This window comes from Pollachius pollachius, assembly GCF_949987615.1.
Source record: "Pollachius pollachius genome assembly, chromosome: 8".
NCBI lineage: Eukaryota > Metazoa > Chordata > Actinopteri > Gadiformes > Gadidae > Pollachius > Pollachius pollachius.
Genome location: NC_136941.1, coordinates 18,246,064 through 18,267,756, shown reverse-complemented (window position 1 = coordinate 18,267,756; position 21,693 = coordinate 18,246,064). Strand labels below are relative to the sequence as shown.

General features: G+C 49.8%; 1 protein-coding gene across 1 annotated transcript in view; it reads left to right on the top strand.

The window, feature by feature from the left end:
- magixb (MAGI family member, X-linked b) overlaps nucleotides 1–21,693 on the top strand; it is a 40,187-nt gene that overhangs the window by 10,769 nt on the left and 7,725 nt on the right. The window contains exons 3-12 of the mRNA XM_079742377.1: nucleotides 1,610–1,726; nucleotides 7,179–7,298; nucleotides 8,700–8,885; nucleotides 10,956–11,151; nucleotides 11,373–11,443; nucleotides 13,060–13,227; nucleotides 14,251–14,800; nucleotides 14,935–15,490; nucleotides 15,633–15,696; nucleotides 15,794–16,228. Coding sequence (XP_079598503.1) covers nucleotides 1,610–1,726; nucleotides 7,179–7,298; nucleotides 8,700–8,885; nucleotides 10,956–11,151; nucleotides 11,373–11,443; nucleotides 13,060–13,227; nucleotides 14,251–14,800; nucleotides 14,935–15,490; nucleotides 15,633–15,696; nucleotides 15,794–16,228 — 2,463 coding nt within the window. The remainder of the gene's footprint in view (nucleotides 1–1,609; nucleotides 1,727–7,178; nucleotides 7,299–8,699; nucleotides 8,886–10,955; nucleotides 11,152–11,372; nucleotides 11,444–13,059; nucleotides 13,228–14,250; nucleotides 14,801–14,934; nucleotides 15,491–15,632; nucleotides 15,697–15,793; nucleotides 16,229–21,693) is intronic.

Sequence of the window (21,693 nt, the reverse complement as noted above, 5' to 3'; positions counted from 1 at the left end):
TATTGACCGAGCGCCTTGACGCCCCGAGACTGGAGGTCAGAATTCCGCTGACGCGCGCACCGACCGCCCTGAGCCGCGGCCGCGTCCACGCAGGTGTCAGTCACCCTCTGACGGCCTTGGCGTTTATGTAGGGAGGGCTCTGGTAAATGATGCCTCTGTTAGGCCTGAGCAGAGCAATATGTCACCAGACTGACACCTGCCTGTGGCTCCCAGCGGCCTTGCTGGGGGAGATTGATGGCTAAATCGGCCACAGGGGTGTAAATGAGGACCCTGCGTCCCCGCGCCCCCCCTCCCCCCCGCCCGCGTTGGATCTATTATCGTCCCGGGGTCTGGCCGCTTCCTCCTCTGGGTGCCCCGCCTGCCTGTAGCGGCTGGCAGTGATGGATGAGCGAATGTACCGCAGCTCACCCCCGCATCCACGGCCCCCAGTATCCCCATTCCGGCCCACATCCTCTTAGCTGTTAAACGGGATTAACACTTTGCATTAAGGGTAGCGGTTTGACGTTTTCACCCTGAATCAACCTAAGGCACCATTCTATTGTACTTGATTGTAGCTTTTCCTCCTGAATAATAAGCCGGAGCAATTGCATTATCTGTAAAAAAAAAAAAAAAGTTCGTCAAGCATATTGTGGGACAGCTGCTGCACCACGTGACGCACACAAGCTTTAGGTTCTGTTCCCGGGAAATCGCAGCCCAGGGCTTGTCCTCTGTCTGGGGGAGCATATGTGGCCGGTCTAATGTGTGTTGCAGGTTGACTGCCTCCGCTAATAAAGTTATATTAGTGTGAGGGTTTTTAATAGCACGGCAAATTCAATCTACCGCCGGGCCGTACCACTGTAGCAGAAGGGGCAGGGGTGGGCGGTTGGTGCGGTGAGGCATGCGGTGGTGTGGTGTGGTGTGGTGTGGTGTGGTTTGGTGTGGTGGGCGGGAGGTGTGGTGTCTCGGCTCATAGGGCGGGGGTAACCCTGGGAGAGTGGTGTAGTTTTCTGTCACAAGTGACAAGTGGTAAATGCACCGAGGCCATCCATAACAGCGAGTGACCTGTCATCAGAGGCCGTAAAGCGCCAGGGATGGATGAAGAGATCTGAGGGAATGGGGGGGGGGGGGGGGGGGGTGGAAAGGTTATCAGAGCCCCGGTGATCAGTCTCACTCCAGCCTCTCTCTCTCTCTCTCTCTCTCTCTCTCTCTCTCTCTCTCTCTCTCTGGCACTCTCTCTCTCACTGCGTCTCTCTCTCTCTCTCTCCGCTGACAGAATCATGGTTATGGTTTATAAACCAAACTCTAAATCTGTTGATAGGTAGGGACGCATTGCATCACTTGCATGCTGACAGATGCATGGGAGATGAGTGCGTGTTATTGGTGTGTGTGTTGGGGGCGAGGTCGTAAATAAGGCTTTCCAACGTGTGGATCTCAGCCGCTGTTCTTTGTGATGCCACATCCTCCCTTATTTTAAGCTGCCTACTTGATAGGCCTCAAAGTACAATTACAACAACATAATGAGGCTCATTTGTGATTACTGAATCTTACTAAGCTGTGATCGCTCTCCCCCCCTCTCTCGCTTTCTCTCTCTCTCCCCCCCCCCCTCTCTCTCTCCCTCTCTCTCTCTCAGGTTCGTCACTGTGTAAGGATCTCAGGTTGTATCTCAGTAAGTGTTTCACCCCCGGCTCCGTGGACAGCCAGCTACAGCAGGTCATCCGGGAGAACCTCTACCTCCGTGCTGTACCATGTAAGTCATCTCCAACCCTCCTTCTCCTCCTCCTCCTTCTCCGCCTCCTGGGGTAAACACTGAATAAATAGGGTTAGAAGTAACACTTTACAATAAGGGTACAATATTTAACCAATAATCAACTAGTCAACTTACCAATTAGTAAATGCAGTAATATGCATTAGCATAGGGGTAAGGGTTATGGTTAGGGTAAGGGTTACACTGCGTTCACACTGAACACGTCCATTTTTCGGATCTCATTGACTTTTCATGGGGTGCTCTCGAAATGCATTGTGGGTCCGTCCGTTCTGTCGGCTCCATTGCCTGCATCAAAAAGTTTAGATATGTTTAACTTTTCAGGCAGCGACGGATCCGTCGGCCGATCAGATCGCGTCCCCCATACGTAAGACACGCCCTCTGTCATCCGTCGACGGACGTGTGCAGTGTGAACGCAGCATTAGGGCTAGGGTTAGTGTAAGGGTTAGGGTTAGCTAATCCTATTAAATAGTTTATAAATGAAGACATTAGTTAAAATGAGCATCAATAGTAAATGATTGCTAGACAATGTGTAAACTGTTTATTAACTGTTAGCTATTGCTTATTACATCAACTAATGTTAACGAGCGGTTAATTAATGTACCCTTTTTGTCAAGTGTAACCAATAAATCAATAGTGAAGCAGTAATTGATTGCTGCAACCTATGCCTAAACATTGTAGAACTTCACCGCCACCATGCCTGTACACACAAACTTGTGTTGATTGTCGCCTGAGACTGGAGTGCTGTTACTGACACTTCCTTAGAGTCAATCTGCTCAAGGCGAAGGTGTGTGGATTTCAATTAAAATCCTGACACATCCGCACACATGGATTCCGGGCGAAACACTTTCAGTGGCGCACCAGGTGAGGGAATCACAAACCTCATTAATATGGAGATTCCCTTAGCAACTGTGTGTGTGTATGTGTGTGTGTGTGTGTGTGTGTGTGTGTGTGTGTGTGTGTGTGTGTGTGGGTGGGCGTGTGCTTGTGCTCGTGCTCATGTGTGGGTGGTGGTTGTGTGTGTCTTGTGTTTATCTGGCGAAGTTTGCTCTTGCATTTGAACCCCTGTGTGTCTGTTTACTACAGCAGTGTTGGTAAATGGCTAATATTCTTTTGGTTGTTGTTGTTGTGTGTGTGCGTGTGTCTGTGTGTGCAGGCTTCAGTGAAGTGAGTCTTAACCCTGTCTCTTGACGTCTTACTCCAGCAGCTAGAGCTACCCTAGCCGCCACAAGTGGGAGTTTGGGTGTCGACATTGGATGTGGACATTTCATATAAGTCTCTCATAGAACCCTTGCTGTTATTAATGGTTTTAGTTTCCTAATATCTGTATTATATTACATTTACCGACACTAACTTTTTAAATGTAACAATGACTTAGATAACAGCTCTTTATTAACAGTTACTTACTTAGTTTTCGCCGATCCACAGTGATCCAACAGTGGGAGGTCGCTGACCTCCCACTGTTTCCTAGACTGTGATCTAATCTCTCCTTTAGTCCATGAAATAGGTCATCTAACCAATAGTCCTCACATCGCGACACTGTGGGAGGGACACACGTTACGGGTCCCTACTGCCAAGGTGACAATATGAGCGATAGAAACCCTGTTATGTCAACCCGTCACTCTGAGAACACCAGCCTTAAATATTCACATCACAGCCACAGCCAATTACACTACAATGACAAGCCTTTCAAACGCTTCAAATGTTTCCATCAAACCATTTACATCTGAGATGAGGTTCCCAGTGTTTTTTTCCTCATGCTGAATCACATGCTACTGTCTAACATATGCTCCATATGTATGAGGGTAGGAAGACATGGTATGTTAGTTGTGTCAACCCTGAGGGAGGCTGGAAGACATTGTTTTCCTTATATGATTGATATGTATGTATTCAATCTGATGACTTGCTGTATTTAACATTGCAGTAGCATTAAGACCAGCTCTCTCCTATGGAAAATGTGTAAAATGTACAAAGAAACATATGTTAAATCAGAGAGAGTCATTGTCATTAAAGTTACAATTGACATTGTATTTTGCAGAAATAAATGCAAACATAGATTCAACATGTATGCCTTCTGCATTTACCCAAAGCAAAGGAAGCAACAGAATTAAACAAGTTGCCATCACGGCGGTTCGATGTTCACATAGGCCTTCTTCATCCTGATTCTGGCTGACTGTGTCGCTCCTCTCCCTGATAAGAAAATACTATATACCTGGCTCTCAGGGTTTTCTTATGCATATTATCAGTGACAACAAGACAGGCTTTCAACCCCCCCACTCCTCCCTTACACCCACATCGCCTTCGACAGAAAAAAAACACACACACAAACACACGCACACACGTACACACACACACCCCATCCCCCCAGCCTGTCTATGTAATCTTCTGATCTTTATGACACACAAAGAAGCTGTTTTTCTCATGGCATCAGTATCAACACCACACACACACACACACACACACACACACACACATACACACACACATACACATACACACACACACACACACACACACACACACACACACACACACACACATACAAACACACACGCATGGTGCTTTGAGCCTGAGACAGCCTGGGAACCGGCAAATCCGTTCTCGAATCAGTCAGGGCGGACCACGGAGTCGATGGTCCGCGGCGCTGGAGCCAAACCGCTTTCGTTCTCGCCCTTTCGTTGTTTGTTTGATGTTTTGATGTAAAGTGGAACTCGCACCTGAACAGGATCAGGTCCTCATGTGTCTTCCTCCCATTACACCAGTGGATAAAGCAGGGTTTGTTATGCGGGGGGAGTCGCATCCTTTAAGCCTCATCAAAGCTCATGATCCAAAAAATCTGCTTCTTACAACGTCTTAGTAAGTTTGGCCGACGGCAACATGGCAATGCTATGTTTTTTACCATAGACTGTTTGGCTACGTTGGTAATCCCATAAGCCTCCTCTCTGAACTGTGTAGGCTACTCTTTATATGTCTTCATAAAGAAGCAGCTTTAGTTCATCCTCAGGAGAAGTGAAGCCTGTTATTATTTGGCAGTATACTATAGGTACGCCTCAGGTTGCTGGCTCATGGGCTTCTCTGGCCCCTTCCTCGTGCGCCAGCGTATTTCACAGTCAGGCCGAGGACATAAATAAAGAAAGTGACTGACAGCGGTAAGTAAACGCAGGCCATTCATCAATATTTCAAAGGCTGAATTGAATTACAAGTGAAAGAATGTCTTGGCGCCAAAAGTAGGGGGAGGTGACGCGGAGTGCAGTGAGGGCCTGTAAGTGTTTGTCGGATGTTGACTGTCTGTAATGGCATTAGGGAGCAGCCCAGCGTTTAGTGTCCCAGTTGGCTGGCCAGTGAAACGGCCTGATGGGGAATGAGCTTAACGCCGCCCGTGTTTGCTCTGGCCGCCTTTATCCCGTATGGCAGATTCCGATATGTGTCTCCGACCACATTCTGGATTATCGATATAATCTCTTGGACCGTGTGCCCTGACTTTGACACAGATGATGCCTTATCAATATCAACGATTTGGGGACCGTCTCAGGCTCATCTACAGATGGCTTGACAATCGAACAAACGTCTTTTTAGGAAGCCAGTCACGTATTTTAGTAGTCCTCTAAATGAGAACGCACATTAGGTCTTTTCTATTGGTAAGGTGCACTATCCTGAAAGACATCGCTGTAATATGTGGCGTCTGGACGGTGTTCCAGGGCTGTGTGACGGCTCTGCCTCACCCAGCCCCCCCCCCCTCCCTCCCCATGAGCCGCCCGGGGGGGAAGCTGGTCTGGGAGGGAGCTGGGTAGTGGAGGGGGGAGGTTGGGGTCCGCCACAGAGGGATAGGATGTCAATAATCCATCCTGACCGCTGCTGGCTTGTCACATATATCTCCAAGGAGGTTGTGGGGATAAGGAGGGCCTCCGTACCCGTGGATGGGCTCAGAGATACCAGCGCTTCCTGTCAGAGGCCATCAGACTATTAGCTCTCGTGGCGTTCATTACGCTGTCATCACTGAGGCTGATTGGGCTGCGGACACAAAATAACACTGTTGCTGTGGGACTTAGTCTGGCCAAGCGACTGGCTCCCTTTTAGTTTGTGTGTGTGTGTGTGTGTGTGTGTGTGTGTGTGTGTGTGTGTGTGTGTGTGTGTGTGTGTGTGTGTGTGTGTTTGTGTGTATGTATTGGTAAGTAAGTGTGTGCCTGCAGAGGGGGTTGTGTGTGTGTCAGTGTGTAAGTGTGTGTGGGGGTGTTTGTGTGCACATAATGTGAGCACTTTTGTGTGTGTAGGCTCCAGCGAGGCCCATGTGTGTGTATGTGTGCACCTGAGACAGTAGTGCATTAATCATTGAGTTTATAGGGTAACAGGGTGTGTCTCTCTCGTTTTCCTTTCTTTCTCTCTCTCTTCTCTCTCGCTCTCTGTCTTTCTCTGTTTCTCTCTCTCTCTGTCTCTCTCTCTCTCTCTCTCTCTCTCTCTCCAACAATGAAACGCAGCTCTCGAGGAGGGCACAGATTTGTCCTCAATCTGTGTGGATGTGTCTAGGGGAAGGAGGGGAGGATTACCTTATCTCACGGTCAGGGAGACAGAGGTCGAATTGTAGGCCAATGCGTAAATGAGAATTCTCACACCAGATTGCCTGGCTGAGTAATTGCGTAAAGGCGGTGTGTGTGTTGTGGTGAACGCTGCGAGGATGTGTCTGAACACGGCGCCAGCCTCGTGAGATCCACCAAGACGCAGGTTCAATTTAAACAAAAAAGGGTAAAAAAAAACGGTCCAGTGAAACTCCATTATGACGGCCCTGGTGGGCTTGTTGGACTTGCATGGTCTCGATTATTTTTCTGTTCCATCTCGGAGGCCAAGCTGAATCTCAATCTATTACGGTGACAGGCAAATGTCCTGGGGCCACCATCGTGAATCGGCTTTAATTAAAGTCACCGATTTAGAATCTCTTATTAATCTTTAATTCGGGCTCATGGGTTATAAATGAGGTATTGATGTATTGATTTCATAATAGTCCTGATTCTTTTTCTTTATGGTTGACTAGTTATCTGCAGCACATTTTATAACAATATACTTAATGGTTCGTTAAGGAATACAAAAGCAGTTATTTTACTCATTTAATTTAGGACAATTTGCTCAATTATGTCTATTTTGAGATGTTCATGAGATGCTAAATGATGATACATTTGCATACAAATTAAACATTTATATTTAAACACATTATTTGAGTCATACTTTTTGTTGTTTTGAGTTTAGTATTCTGCTGAACGTGATGAAGGTCTCTCTGTGTCAAGTGTCCCTCCCCAGGAAGACCCTCCACATAAATAACTAAAGACAATACCAAGACTGGGATTGATTGACACGTTATCCAGGCTCCCGGGCTGCTGCACGACTTATTCCTGGCCTCCCAGACAAGCGGTGTAATGTCACCTTCTCCGACCCATCCCCCCCCAAGGTACGAGCAGGAAGCCCCGGGACGGAGAGATTTCCGGGGTGGACTACAACTTTGTCTCTGTGGAGGAGTTCTTCGCCCTGGAGGAGTCAGGAGCGCTGCTGGAGAGCGGCAAGTTCAAAGGTGAGGCACTACTTTCTGACAACTTTTCCATACCACAGCCGTGGCTTTGTATTTTGTTGTAGAATATGTGAACTTTGTATTTTATTTGCCCTATCTTCAACTTTTTTCCACATATCTTGAAAATCTTGTAGTCAATCTCTATAAATCCTACATGTAGTTTGCATCATATCGCCATTACCATTATCCATTATCCTATCCTTTTTAAAAACATAGGGGGTCAAATTGTATGCACATTTTTTTAACATACATTGACCATGGAAAGGTCATCATTTGAACATTTGAGGACTTTTTTTGCCTTGGTTGGAAGCATCAAAGCCCATTATAAAGTGTGGCCTGTGATTATGCATTATATATGGGTGGTCCTGTTGCAGACTCCTCCTTAACCAAGGGGGCTTAGACTGCAAACTCTGATTAAAAGCGCTGAGGATAGATAAGCATCCATTATTCATAAGCGTTTAATGGGCGCAATAAATGTCACCCCTAACCCCGCCTGGCGCGTGACATTGACAGACATATTGCCACCAAGGCAATCAGGAGCACTGACAGTAGCCAACAAAACAGTATCGCCTGCAGAAACCACCGCGGCCCCACCACGGCAGGGCTGGTGGCGGTGGAGGTGGTGGTGTTGGAGGAGGGAGGGTGACCTCTTTGTGGCGGGCAGTTCACCAATATAGTGTTTGCCTTCACCCCTGATCCTCCAGAAGCCAATCGGAGCAGGTTAATATGATTTGGTGCTCTGCTGCTAGAGCCGATGGATATGACTGAGGGCAGGGCAGAATGAGTCGGGGTCTTACTGGCCCCCCGAGAGGCCATATTGCACACTACAACTGGGGGCTGCAGCCGTCAGAAATAGACCTGTCCTCCCACCGCCCGCCTTATTAATACAAATGACTCAAATATACTAAATATCTGATGTACTTATTTCGGTTTAGAACGATGTGCACCTGCATACACAATACAGCACTGTGCTATCATACCATGTCCAACTGTTTAGCATTATTCCGTTTTCTGTTAAGCTAACAAAATACCCCAAATACCACTACTAGTACAGCAGACGCAATAACACCGCTGAGACTACTGCTACTATTACTAAAATAACAGTATTTTTCAAATCAAGATGTTTTGATGCGTTGAGTGTCAGATTATAGCCTGGCTCTCTTCTCCTTCCTATAAGGAGGACTCTATTCTGTTGTCATGGCAGCCCTTTGAACGCACTACTATTGCTTCTATAGATTCAGCAGCAGCACTGACAGCGGTGCTGTATAGATACCGCAGAAGACATCCTTCATGCGGAAAAGGGAAGAAAGGGAAAGGAAAGGAATAGCATGCCGCACAGCGTTTAACAGCTCCATCCGTCCTTCATTAAAAGTTGGCATTTCCCTTGTAATTGCCTTTTCCCAGGGAACTATTACGGGACTCCCCGGCCGGTCCACATCAGCTCGGAGAGCCCTCCCATCACCTACCAGGAACATCGCAACCTTCTCAAAAAATTCCGCACACGCAGCAAGTCTCTGAGCAACCTGGAGAAGGCGCTGGAGGAGGGGGTGGAGGAGGGGGACAACAGCGAGGGAGACTCTGCTCCGCCAGGCAGGTGTTGCTGCGCGCTAGCTCCGCCAGATCACACACGTTTCTCCTCGTCGACCACAACCTGCCCATTAGTCCTAGGAAATTCTGACGCCGCCGCGCCCGCCGCCGGCTCACGCAGGGTTAAGATCACGCCAGGCGTAGCGGGTCGTTGCGTCAGGGTGTTCCTGTGTTCCGGCCGTATGATCGCTGAGCAGAAGTCTGAAGCGCTGTACAGTAGCCAGCGGCTAAATACCGCATTGTGCCGCCTCTATATATGGCAACAGTCAACCGATAGACAAATAAATCAATCATTAGCACGATTAGTATGCTCCATGGTCCCTGTGGGGCAGTGGCCGCATCGATCGCTGGAAGGCTTCCAGAGCAAGGTCAGCGAGCCGCCGGCAAACAGAGGAGGAGGCTAGCAAATAAGCAACAAGGACAAAAAATAGAAACAGGGAGGAATTGAAGTGCGGCCCGTGCGACCTAATAAGGCAGCAGAGGGGGAGGAGGGGGGGGGGGGAAAGGAAGGGGGGAGGGGTCAGAGATGAAGGTGAATCTTCAGGTCAACAAACGGGAGCTGAATATTGTAGTGGTGGGATGGGGCTGCTGGTGCGATGGGGCAGAGAGCGCGTGTGTGTGGGCATTATAGAAGCAGCGTGTGAGGTGGTGCTGCACGTGTCTGGAGAGGAAGAGAGGCAGGTGGCAGTGTGTGAGAGCGAGGTGTGAACAGAAGACACCCCGGCAGAGAGCCAGGAGCAGGTATCAAGAGCCAGGCAGGTAGGGAGGGCATAGGGGGGGTTGTGTACGGGGGGGGGGGGGGGGGGGTGACTCTTCCTCTGCTGAGTCACCTTCCCAAAAAGGGAGATGCTGTGTGTGTTTGTATCTGTGTTATGTGTGTGTGTGTTTGTATCTGTGTTCGTGTGTGTGTGTGTGTGTGTATGTGTTTGTGTGTTTGTGTGTGTGTGTTTGTGTGCGCGTGAGTGCGTGCGTGCATGTGTGCGTGCGTATGCCTGCTCACGCCTGTGTGTATATGTGTATGTTAGTGTGTGTGTCTGGTGTGTGCATGCGTGTGTGCATGCGTGTGTATGCGTGCATTTGAGTGCATGCGTGAGCACGCTTGTGTGTTTGTATGTGTGTGTGTGTGTGTGTGTGTGTGTAGTGCTGGCAGGGCAAAGAGAAGCATGATTTTGGTCTGAGTAAGCGGAGCGCGGACGTCCACGCCCAGTGCCACTGCTGGCACGGTCAGGCCACCACACTGGGCTGAAGGACAGAGTAAAGGACAGCGGAGAATATCATAAAAACATGCATTTCCCTGTGCCGGTGGTTGGTGGTGTTGGATGGATGGTCTCGTTTCTCCCTGTCAGAGCCAGCATACGAACACAGCTGCTACCCTCTGCTCTACGGGGCTTTCAAATCCCAATTGAATCCCTCACATAAAGCATCTCGCTATGAGACCCTCACAGGGGAGGAAGCTAGGTCATGCCATGAGACAACGGTCTCCTATGTGTGCCTGGATTACCGCAGCGCTCCATATGTGTCCGGGTCCAGTGGGTTTCATATCCCAGGGAACAGGGCCTGTCAGCCTCCATCCTTCACATCCTAACTAGGGGACGCATCAATACCACACTGGTATGAACTATATGGCCAATACCAGAATACACTTAAGTGTAGGTATGATAGCTAATGTATGGTTGTTTACGAAGTCAAAATTGTAGAACACTTAAGACTCCAAAAATCTGGTCTCAAACAGGGTGTTCACTCATGACGACGAACTAGCTACTTGGTACGACCCATAACATCTGGTCTCTAGTGTTCAGTCATCACATCGGACCAGCTACTTGGTACGACCGATGACATCTGGTCTCTGGTGTTCAGTCATCACATCGGACCAGCTACTTGGTATGACCCATAACATCTGGTCTCTAGTGTTCAGTCATCACATGGGACCAGCTACTTGGTACGAGCCAAAAACGAGTAGAAGTGTTTGGCAGCTGTTTTATCCTTTTCTCTGGCTTCGTTAGCGGCTGTGTGTGGCGAGGCCACATTGTTGCCTCCTCTGTCGTCTAATTGCGTCTCCATTCGCTGGTGCAGGTGTGCGGAACACCGCCCCCCTGATCCGCCACTCCCCCGGCCGGCCCCGGGGCCACAGCGCTGGCGAGGGCGGGGCCCTGGAGCACCTGGAGGGCCTGGGGGGCGCCAGCCGAGCAGGAGGGGCCCGGTCGCGGGCCGGGATGGCGGACCGCTGGGAGCAGGCGTTCAGCGACCCGGGACAGCCTTACTACGTAGCGTGAGTCACGGTCGCCACGGGAACAGCCGGAGCTAAAGCTAACACGCTAGGGGGGCGGTAGCCGTGCGGCCGCTCCCTGGCTTCACCGCCTGCATCCACCTGCAGGAGCCTCGGTCTCGGTGCAGCGCACGCGTTTCCCATTTCAATGGTGTCGCCAATCCCAATCTGCCCTATTGTGACTGAAGGGCTTGTCATTCCTCCTCTCTTCTTTCATGTTGAAGGCACAACCCAAAGAGGAGCAGCTGGCAGAGCATGCGGGGAATGAGCAGGGAGACGCTTTACAAGAATGAATGTGAGTACCGCGCGTCTTCGCTGCTCCCCAATTATCTTCAGATGGAAATGTGCGTGTGCATGTGTGCTGGCGCGCATGTGTGAGTGCATGATTGCGTGTGTGCGTGGGTGAGTGGGTGTGTGCTTCTGTGTGTGTGTGTGTGTGTGTGCATGTGTGCTTGCGTGCATGTGTGAGTGCATGACAGTGTGTGTGTGCGTGCTTGTGTGTGTGTGTTTGCGTGATGGTGCATGTGTGTTTGTGCATGTGTGTTTGAGACATGTAACTGTTCAGGTTTCTAATGGGATGCTATATGTTTGTGTCAAGACAGGAAGTGAGACACTCGTTAGCCAGCTCGTTAGCAGTCAGCCCAGACCAAATTAGCTTTAAGTTGAATTGAGACGTGATTAAGGGTTTAAGGCCCGGAAGTGATGACGAAGAAAATAACATTAGCATGATTAACTGGTGTTCAATTACTTAAAGATACTTGATATTTACTTTATTATCCAAAGAAAGCGTTTTAAGATAATAAAACAAAAACCTCACCCATTTTTTTAAGAATATTTAGAGTAGCCTTTAAAATGAATGCCAAAATGTGCTTCTCCGATAATAGCTTTCTCTTCTAAAATGTAGTGTGTGGTTAAAACCACTAGGGGGCGTTACTGTGTAGGCTCAGAAGATGAATGAGATCTAGACACCTCCGTTGTGAGCCTGAGTATGTTCAAATATTTCAGTAAGCTTTTAGGGTTATTTATAATGCCTGAACTACATAGTCTGTTAATCCTGTAAAGCAAAATAAATACAATGTGTTTTTGCTTATGTGTTGGGATAGGCTCATTTGTTAAAGAGATACGCAGAGATATCTGTAAATTGATGTTGTTGTACCCAGATTTTTTAATAACAAATTCATCATTATACGTTGAGAAGGGGAGTTTGCTGGGTTAGCATTTGTTTTCCGTTGAACACTTCATTACCTTGCCAATCAACTAAATATTAACCTTAACTTTTTAAGGTAGCCTAGCTCCTATTCCTGTGAGGAATACACTTTCATTTACTTTCCAAAGATTTCAGATTTCTTCAGAATAGTTGCCAATTCTCTTTATTATTATGCTACCTGTTCACAAAGAAAAATTTGGAATGAAACGTCGTCTGAATCTGGGTAAGACAAACGTCAATTTACAGATATTTCTGCGCATCCCTTCAATCAAGATGGTAATAACTTATGCCTTACTGATAACCTCTTGACCATAGGCTTCTGCTCTTACGGCTGTAGAGGCATAAGTGCCATCTGGCATTGTTGATACTCTCTCTCCTGCCAGATAAAACCCTTACTTTGACCATTCAGACACACAGGACTAAAACAAATCTTGTATCCCATATGCTTCCGATGCTCTCTGTATGTGTGTGTGTGTGTGTGCTTGCTTCCGTGCGTGTGTGTGTGTGTGTGTGTGTGTGTCTGTGTGTGTCTGTGTGTGTGTGTGTGTGTGTGTCTGTGTATGTGTGTGTGTGTGGGTCCACTGACTCGGGCTGTGTCTTCCTCTGAGGTAAGTATCTGTAATCCTATTACATGGTGTCTCTCAAGCTCTGCCTGCTGAGTCTGGTGCCGTTCCCTGACGCCCACACCGGCGTGTCCTTCTCAGTGCTAGGGTTCACGGACGAGCCCGAGGATCTCAGGGGTTTCCCTGTGCACACGTGCATCTTCAAGGGGCCCCGAGGGTTCGGCTTCAACGTCGTGGGGGGCACCGGGCCGCACGAGTTCCTGCAGGTGTACAGCGTCACCTCGGACGGACCCTCCGCACTCAAGACAGGTGATGACATGTGATCAGTGCTACTATGTACTATGCACTACTATGTACAGTACTATGTACTGTCTACAGGGTTCTGTATGAGGGACGGCTGTTTGTTGCATAGCCATGGAAGTAGTGCAATTGCAATTGTGTCCTTTTGTTAGCTCAGTTTGTCAAATCGGATTTGTGGTCAAGTTCAGGTCAGAAGGTCAGAAGTTGTGTAAATCTGTGAAATGCGTGGATCGGAAGAGCTGTTTTTCTGTACTTTTAAACTCACAAAATGTCAGAATAACTGTGTATCCCTGGCTGCTCATCGCCCCGATCTATTTCTCTATCTTTCTATCTGTATTATGTCACGATCTCTCTCTATCTCTATGGCTCTCTCCTCCTCTTTTAGGATTATAGTGCTGGATGTTTTTCTGATCTCTCACAGCGAGTGTGTATCTCAATCAATCCCTAATCCTAATGGCCTGGCTGCAATAATCTAGCTATCATTGCACATGCAATGATTCACGTGCGCGCACACACACACACACACACACACACGTACAAGCACAACACAACATCAACATGCTAACACTGAAAGATGCACTCAGAAATATACACACAAACATTTTAGAAATCCAGATCAAAGGATTGGAGAGAGACAGAGAGAGAGAAAGAGAGAGAGAGAAAGAGAGAGAGAGAGAAAGAGAGAGAGAGAGAAAGAGAGACAGAGAGAGAAAGAGAGAAAGAGAAAGAGAGAGAGAGAGAGACCTAGTTGACGATCAGTTAGTTGGTTGATTTGTTCAGATTTTGATTAGCTACATGTACTCTAGCCCACAACCAGAGTAATATTCAGCCCACAACCATTTATGAATTGTCCAAACCTGTGGATTTGTGGATGAAAAGTGATTGTGTGTGGATCACAAGATCCCCACAAACAGCAGGACTAAACCTTTGTACCCATGAGGCCTGGGCTGCGGTGCGTGCTGCCGGCTAGCGCGTACCGCCTGCTTTCACTCACCCTCTCACACGCCCCGGCGCTCTCCTCCCTCTTCCCAGCGGACATCCTGGTGTACGTGGGGGACGCCTGCGTTCTGGGCGTGTCCCACAAGCAGGTGGTGGAGCTCCTGAAGGCGGTGCCGGCGGGCCACAGCGTGGACGTGGAGGTGCGGCGGGGCTACCCCATGCTCTACAACCCCGACGGCTGCCCCAAGCCCCTGCACCAGGCCATGACCTCCCACCGCGACACCATGCGCTCCCCCACCACCACCCAGCCCCAGTCGCTGCACCACCCTCACCACCGCTCCCACGGACGGCCCCGGCTCTCCTCCGCCTCCTCCCTCGGGCGCCACTCCCACCACGACGGCGATGGCTACGGCTACGGCGAGCGCAGCTACATGGAGCCCGGCGTGCTCCGGGGGCTGGACGCCAACGGGAACGCCCACGCCGGCTCCAGGTCGGCGCCGCCCTACAGGCGCTCCAGCGCCAGCAACGCCGACTCGGCCGTCCCCGTCCGCCTGCCCCGGTCGCTGAGGAGACTGCAGTCCCTGGACCAGAACCTGGCCAGCCAGAGCGACAGCGAGGTGGTCTCGGCTCTCGGCTCCCACAGGTACGCACTGAGGGGTTTAGAGATGTGTTTATTGTCAGGCCATCTGGTGTTAATTCATATTTGTATGGTCCTATTAATAATTAAACACGTTTCCTTCCGTTCTTTCCTTTGTGTGTTCTTTGTCCTTGCTGCAGGGCCTCTATGATCCGTAATTACAACAACAACTCCCTCTCGGAGCCGCCCCGCCCCTCACGCTACAAGTCCTCGGAGAGCGACCTGTCCACCTGCACTGTGCCTGGCTCCCGGCTGCCCGTGCCCCACCCCAGTGAGAGGAGGCCCTCCTCGTCCTCCGGGGGCCCGCGCAGCCCCAGGAGCCCGCACCGCGCCTCCCAGTCCTACTCCCACCTCAGGCCCCAGGGCGCCCACCTCCGGCCCCCGCCAACCCAGGACCCCAGCCCCCTCCGGGGCCACAACGGCTACCGCAGCGCCAGCCCCACGAGCGTGTCCTCGTCCCCGGGGGCCCTGGGGAACGGAGGGGGCGGCTGGGCGGCCGGCGGCGGGGAGCTGGTCCCCGTGGCCCTGGCCCAGTCTGAAGGGGACCTGGGCTTCAGCATGACGGCCGGGGGTCTGGGGGGCGAGGTGACGGTGGTGAAGAGGGTGTGGGACAGGCGGCAGTGCAGCTCCCTGCAGCCAGGGGACGCTATCGTCAAGATCAACGGAGCCGACGTCCAGACTCTTAGCTTTGCACAGGTGAGGCCTGGATGAGAGCTGGAGGGGGAGAACCAGGGAGAGAGGAAAGGGGACATTCCAATCAAATACGTTACTACGGTTCAGCCGCTCTGGGAGAAGGTTGAACATATCTGGTTAATAATGAGTGCTGTTGTCTGCCCAGGTCCAAAGAGTTCTCCTGGAGCACACCAAACTGGGAGAAGTGGTCCTACTGGTTTACAGGGGAGGTGAGTCCTGCATAAGAACCACATCCAGGCTCCACATCCCGTCTCTCGCCTGCCGGGCTCAGCTTCACCTCTCGCGTGTTTCCTTCTCCTCCGCCAGGCCACTACCCGTCCAGCGCCTCGCCCAGCTCCCCCCGACGCCTCCCCCCGCCCCTGCTCCACCCGCCCCCTCCCCCGGGGGGCTCCCCGTCTGACGAGGTCTTCACCTCGCCCCCCGTGGTGCTGCTGCCACGGCCGCACTCCGCCCTGAGCGTGCCGTCGCCCCCGGCCGCCCGGCGCTCTGCGCTGGTCCAGAGCACCAGCTTCCTGGAGTCCATCCCCGTCACGCTCACCATGGAGCCCCGCGACTGGATGAACACCGGCCTGGAGGAGGAGGGGGACGCCGCCGTGCCCCCCAGGGCGGGCTCCGCCCAGGGGAAACGGGGGGCCGGGGACCGACCCCGGGTCCCCCGCGGGTTTGACGTGGAGCTGAAGCGCAAAGCGGGAGAGGGCTTCGGCTTCGTGATCGCCTCGCAGGACGTGGAGAACGGCAAAGGTGAGGATCAGGCTACTGGTTAGGAGCTAGGAGGCTACTGGTTAGGAGCTAGGAGGCTACTGGTTAGGAGCTAGGAGGCTGCTGGTTAGGAGCTAGGAGGCTGCTGGTTATGAGCTAGGAGGCTACTGGTTATGAGCTATGAGGCTACTGGTTATGAGCTAGGAGGCTACTGGTTATGAGCTATGAGGCTACTGGTTATGAGCTAGGAGGCTACTGGTTAGGAGCTATGAGGCTACTGGTTATGAGCTAGGAGGCTGCTGGTTAGGAGCTAGGAGGCTGCTTGTTAGGAGCTAGGAGGCTACTGGTTATGAGCTATGAGGCTGCTGGTTATGAGCTAGGAGGCTACTGGTTATGAGCTAGGAGGCTACTGGTTATGAGCTAGGAGGCTGCTGGTTATGAGCTATGAGGCTACTGGTTAGGAGCTAGGAGGCTGCTGGTTAGGAGCTAGGAGGCTGCTGGTTAGGAGCTAGGAGGCTACTGGTTATGAGCTAGGAGGCTACTGGTTATGAGCTATGAGGCTACTGGTTATGAGCTAGGAGGCTACTGGTTATGACCTATGAGGCTACTGGTTATGAGCTATGAGGCTACTGGTTAGGAGAGGCTGCTGGGTGGAACGAGCTCCCTGCCGATGTCAGGATCGCAGAGTCGCTCACCAGCTTCCGCAAAAGACTCAAAACTCACCTGTTCAGAGTTCACCTTGACTCTGCACAGCTACCCAGCCCCTTCTGGCCACCATTGTATGTTGTATGTCCTGGCACTTAATGTACACACTTATTGTACGCACTTAATCTACATTGCACTTATTCATAGTAATTAATTGTGTAGCATCTGTAGTAGCTGCTAGCATTGCTGTACACGGGGAATGGGTTAGCCTAGCGATTGTTAGTACTTGCACTTGGTTCTATGAACATCTTTACTGTACTGACAGCGATATATTGTTTCACTTCTTATGACAAATGTACTTATTGTAAGTCGCTTTGGATCAAAGCGCTAAGTGCCCTAAATGTAAATGTAAATATTGTGGCGACCACGGGTGTGGGCGCCATGTTCCGGAGCCGCGGGGGATTCTGGGAGTTGGGGTAGTCAGTTGACAAAGGGGGTTTTGTTGATTTGTTCTGTTGTCGGGGCTAATGGGTTCGGGATGTTGTGTGTTAATTGTGTGTTGTTCCATTGTTGTGTGATGTGTAGTGTGATCGGGACCATTAGTGAGAGTGTTGTCTGTGTTGGTCAGGTGTCCCGTGTTTCTGTTACGTTCGGGTTGTTAATAAAGGCAGTTCGTAGTCGTGCGGTGTATGGGGCACGGAACTGCATAGTTGTTCAACCTGGGCTCCCGTCTCGTCCTTCCCGTGCTGCTCGCCACATTGGTGTCAGAAGTGGGATTGGCCTGCGCACGTGGATAAAGGATTGGATAAAGGTTAACCCTCACCCTAACCATAACCCTAAACCTAACCCTGACCCTGACCCTTTGCACCCGGGGAACATAGGGATGACCCCGTTATGAGCTATGAGGCTACTGGTTATTAGCTATGAGGCTACTGGTTATGAGCTATGAGGCTACTGGTTATGAGCTACGAGGCTACCGGTTATGAGCTATGAGGCTACTGGTTATGAGCTATGAGGCTGCTGGCTGTGCATTTGCATTTTGCTATGCCTTTATTACCTGTTGTGTGATTAAACGTTGAGTTAAGCCTGGAAAATATCAACCATGATACATTCATATAATCAGTAATTTACCAGGGAATTTTTCCAATGGGACACGTTAGACGGAGAGCAACTCAAGCATAAGATCAAGTGTGTTATTATTCAAATCTATTTTAAACAATTGGATAGAGTGCATGGTAGGCATGGCAATAACAAAGAAGGTTATGTTTTATTAGTGCAGGGGGTTACAGGTTACATTTGAAAGCACTTTCTAAATCCCACAACAATTACCAAGGAATGCTCAACAACTCTGTACACATGTTAGGGAATACATTTTACACAGAACATTACACTACACAGGTAACATTGAAGATTAGCTCTCATCTCAAACCATGGATTTAGCAATCCATCTCTCAGCTCTATGTATGTGTATTGCCTTGACCGAAATGAAAGGCGACACATTAAGACCCATGGTGATGAGGAGCAGTGGTGATGAGGAGCAGTGGTGATTAGCAGTGGTGATGAGGAGCAGTGGTGATGAGGAGCAGTGGTTCACAGCGGAGTCCCCCTCGGTGAATGAGGTGTTTCTCCCCCCGGAGGGTCAAGCGCTTAAATCAATGTACTTTTTTTTCTCCTGGCTCAGTGATAAAACTATTTGGTGTGTTGCCCGGGATGGTTCATCTGGAGGTTCTGCAGACTAGACAGGCCATCAAGTAATTGCAGATTAAAAAGTGTCAACTCTGGCTCCATGCCACTCAATACGATAGTGGAAATACCTTTTCTCCAGAGGGGAACCAAGCTGGGAAGGTTGCCTTTGTTTGGTGGTCTTACATAAAATGATTTGCATCCCTGTTTTACTTCTTTTTGTTTAGACTATTGTATCTTCTAGAATAATGTTGATTATTTGCCCAAAACAAATCCACGTAATGTGCAATCGTTTAGTCGACATAGAAATACACACATTCACCAAACCTGACATGTGTTGTCATGTACCTCGCCCTCTCTCTCTCTCTCTCTCTCTCTCTCTCTCTCTCTCTCTCTCTCTATCTGTCTCTCTCCCACTCGTTCAATCCTTCTATATACAAGGAGAATGGTGAGAAGGACAAGGTTAAACGGTTAGTCTCTGCTTGGTATTTGGTACTAAGTTAGTGCAAACATCCATGGACTCAAAGAATGGTTTGATCCACTTTCCTCCTCACCATGAATTATTTGATTAATTGTGGCCCCTCTTAAGATGAAATAAACCACTATTAAATGAGTAAAGCTTCATAGTGTGATGCTTCTTTGCAAGCATAGTTAGGCATGTTGGAGGGTCCGGTTTTGTCCTTTTCACCTTGTGGTGTGGAGCTACTCTATGTTTTTTAATCATTGATGATATAACGAGTACTTTCTCCTCCTTTTCACCTTCTTATTCACACACACACACACACACACACACGCACGCACGCACGCACGCACGCACGCACACACACACACACAGCTGCTACATGTCACAATTTATGGAGACACATCGAACAAATGCATTATGCATATGCATACATTGTATGATTATATGGCCGTGTGTATGTGTGCAAGTGTCTAAATCCATGTGTGTGTGTGTGTCTGTGTTTGTGGCACTGAGTAAGCGAGTGACTGGGTGTGAACACATTTGTTTTGTATTCTCTGCTTATCAAGGTCAGTATTCAGATGGCTCTGCTGGGGGGGGGGGGGGGGGCTCCCCGTTCTGCAGGGCCTTGAGGTGAGGTCCTCAAGCCTCACAGCTTCATGTGTCACAGACAGTTCCCTCTCTGAGTCACCATGCCTTCAGTAGACACACTTTGTTTGTTTATGTGACTCAGTGCAGACACGATCTGTCTCTGTGTCTCTCTCTCTCTCTGTACGAGATGAGATGTCCGTTCCCGTCCAGAAGAACAGCCACATGCTGCTGCCTTTGCTTTCAATTCTCAATTCCTTAAGGTTTTCCAACACGTTATCACTGTAATAAACAACCCCACTTACACACACGCACGCACCTACGCACGCACACGCACACTCACAGCTATCTCCCTGTGGCCCGAATGGGACACCTTCCCCTCCACTCTATTGCCCTTTAATTTGCCTTATTGGCTGCCCCGACGTTCACAAACGTTGTCTCGGTGACATCATCACAGTTGTAAGTCTACCACGAGGTAGACTGCAGTACAGGGGGACCACCTCTCTGCCTCCCCCCCCTCCCTCCCTGCCTCCCTCCCTCCTCCCATGTCCTTGTTCCCCCCCGCAATCCTCCACAGCCTATCAGAGAACAAACCTCCTCTCTCGGCTCCTGCTCCCATCCCTCAGCCATTTCTATCTCTATGCTCTCTTGCCTCTCTTTCTCTCTCTCTCTCTCTCTGCCCAATCTCTGTCATTCGCTCTCTCTCCAGCTCCTGTCTTCCCCACCTCTATCCTTCAGCCCCCTACTCTGCAGTAAAAGCATGTAGTCTGTCCATTTTTTTATCATAAAGATTAACATTCTAGTTTTTTTCCGCTGCCTCCTTTTTTCTATATTTCCCTTTTCCCTCTGTATTTCGAACATCCATCGGCTATTTAACTCACCTCTACCCCTGTTTTCCACCACATCTCTCTCACCCCCCTCTCTGCGCTCTCTTCCCCACCTCTCTCTCTCTCTCTCTCTCTCTCTCTCTCTCCCTCTCTCTCCCTCTCTCTCTCTCCCTCTCTCTCTCTTGCCCCCTCTCTCGCTCTCTCTCTCTCTCTCTCTCTCTCTCTCTCTCTCTCCCCCTCTATATCTGGATGCGTAAGAGAAATGCTACACTGAGCATTTCCCTGGCAGTGGAGCAGTGGAGGATCAACAAGCATAGGGAAACAAAGCTGTGATGATGCAGACCAGCATCCCTCCGCCGGCGACCGGACGGACGTTCGCGTGAACCTCGGACTTGTTTGTCTACTCAGCATTGCTGACTTTAGGATTTTTAATTTCTTCTTGATTTTTGATTTAATTGTGATTTTCTATCCAAGGGTCATGTTGGAGAGACTCCAGTCTGCCCTGAAAACAGTGAAGGAGTCCAAACGTAATTATCTGTGTTGATTCTGCTCAGTGTGTTCAGGGTTCTCTCTAGGCAGTGTAGGTGCCGCTTCTTTAGCGGGAATATCAACCGTCTGCATGTGGCTTTGTGTCTTCTAAAGTTTACATTGTTTGTCGAGCGTAGCGCTGCAAAGGCAACATTAAAGTTGATTTATTTGTTTTAGTGGGCAGGCTTGGCTGGACTTGCACTGGCTTTGAGGTGCATGTGTTATCTCACAAGTAGCAGACAGAGAGTTTGCTTCTATATACTAACAGTAGATTAGGGCTACGATTAGAACTCAAACAGGGGAGGACTGAAATCTGAATATTGACATGTTCAGACCTACTGTTGTGTGCATTGTCTTGACGGCACTCAAATGATCAACAGCTCTGGCGACAGCAGGTGCATCTGCATCCCCTGCTCGTGCACACTGCGCTATTTCTTTATTTGTTTTAATTTATTGGTCTTTGTTCATCCCGACTGGCGCTCCTTGGACTGTGTGGGAAATGAGCCAATTGGATAAGTAATGAAAGGATGGTTCGCGGTGCTCTCCCCCTCTCCAGCGGTCCCCATGTAGCGGCTGCAGGATGCAGGGCTGTCTGGAGCTCTGCGCTGGCTGCCCGCATATTTTTGGCTGCAGAAGGGGGTAGGACGTTTATGACGTCAGAGGGGAGCTCTTATCACTCCTGAACGATGATCAGTGGATCAATACTGACTGACCGACTGGCTGTTGACTGACTGACTGACTGACTGACTGACTGACTGACTGGCTGGCTTACTAAA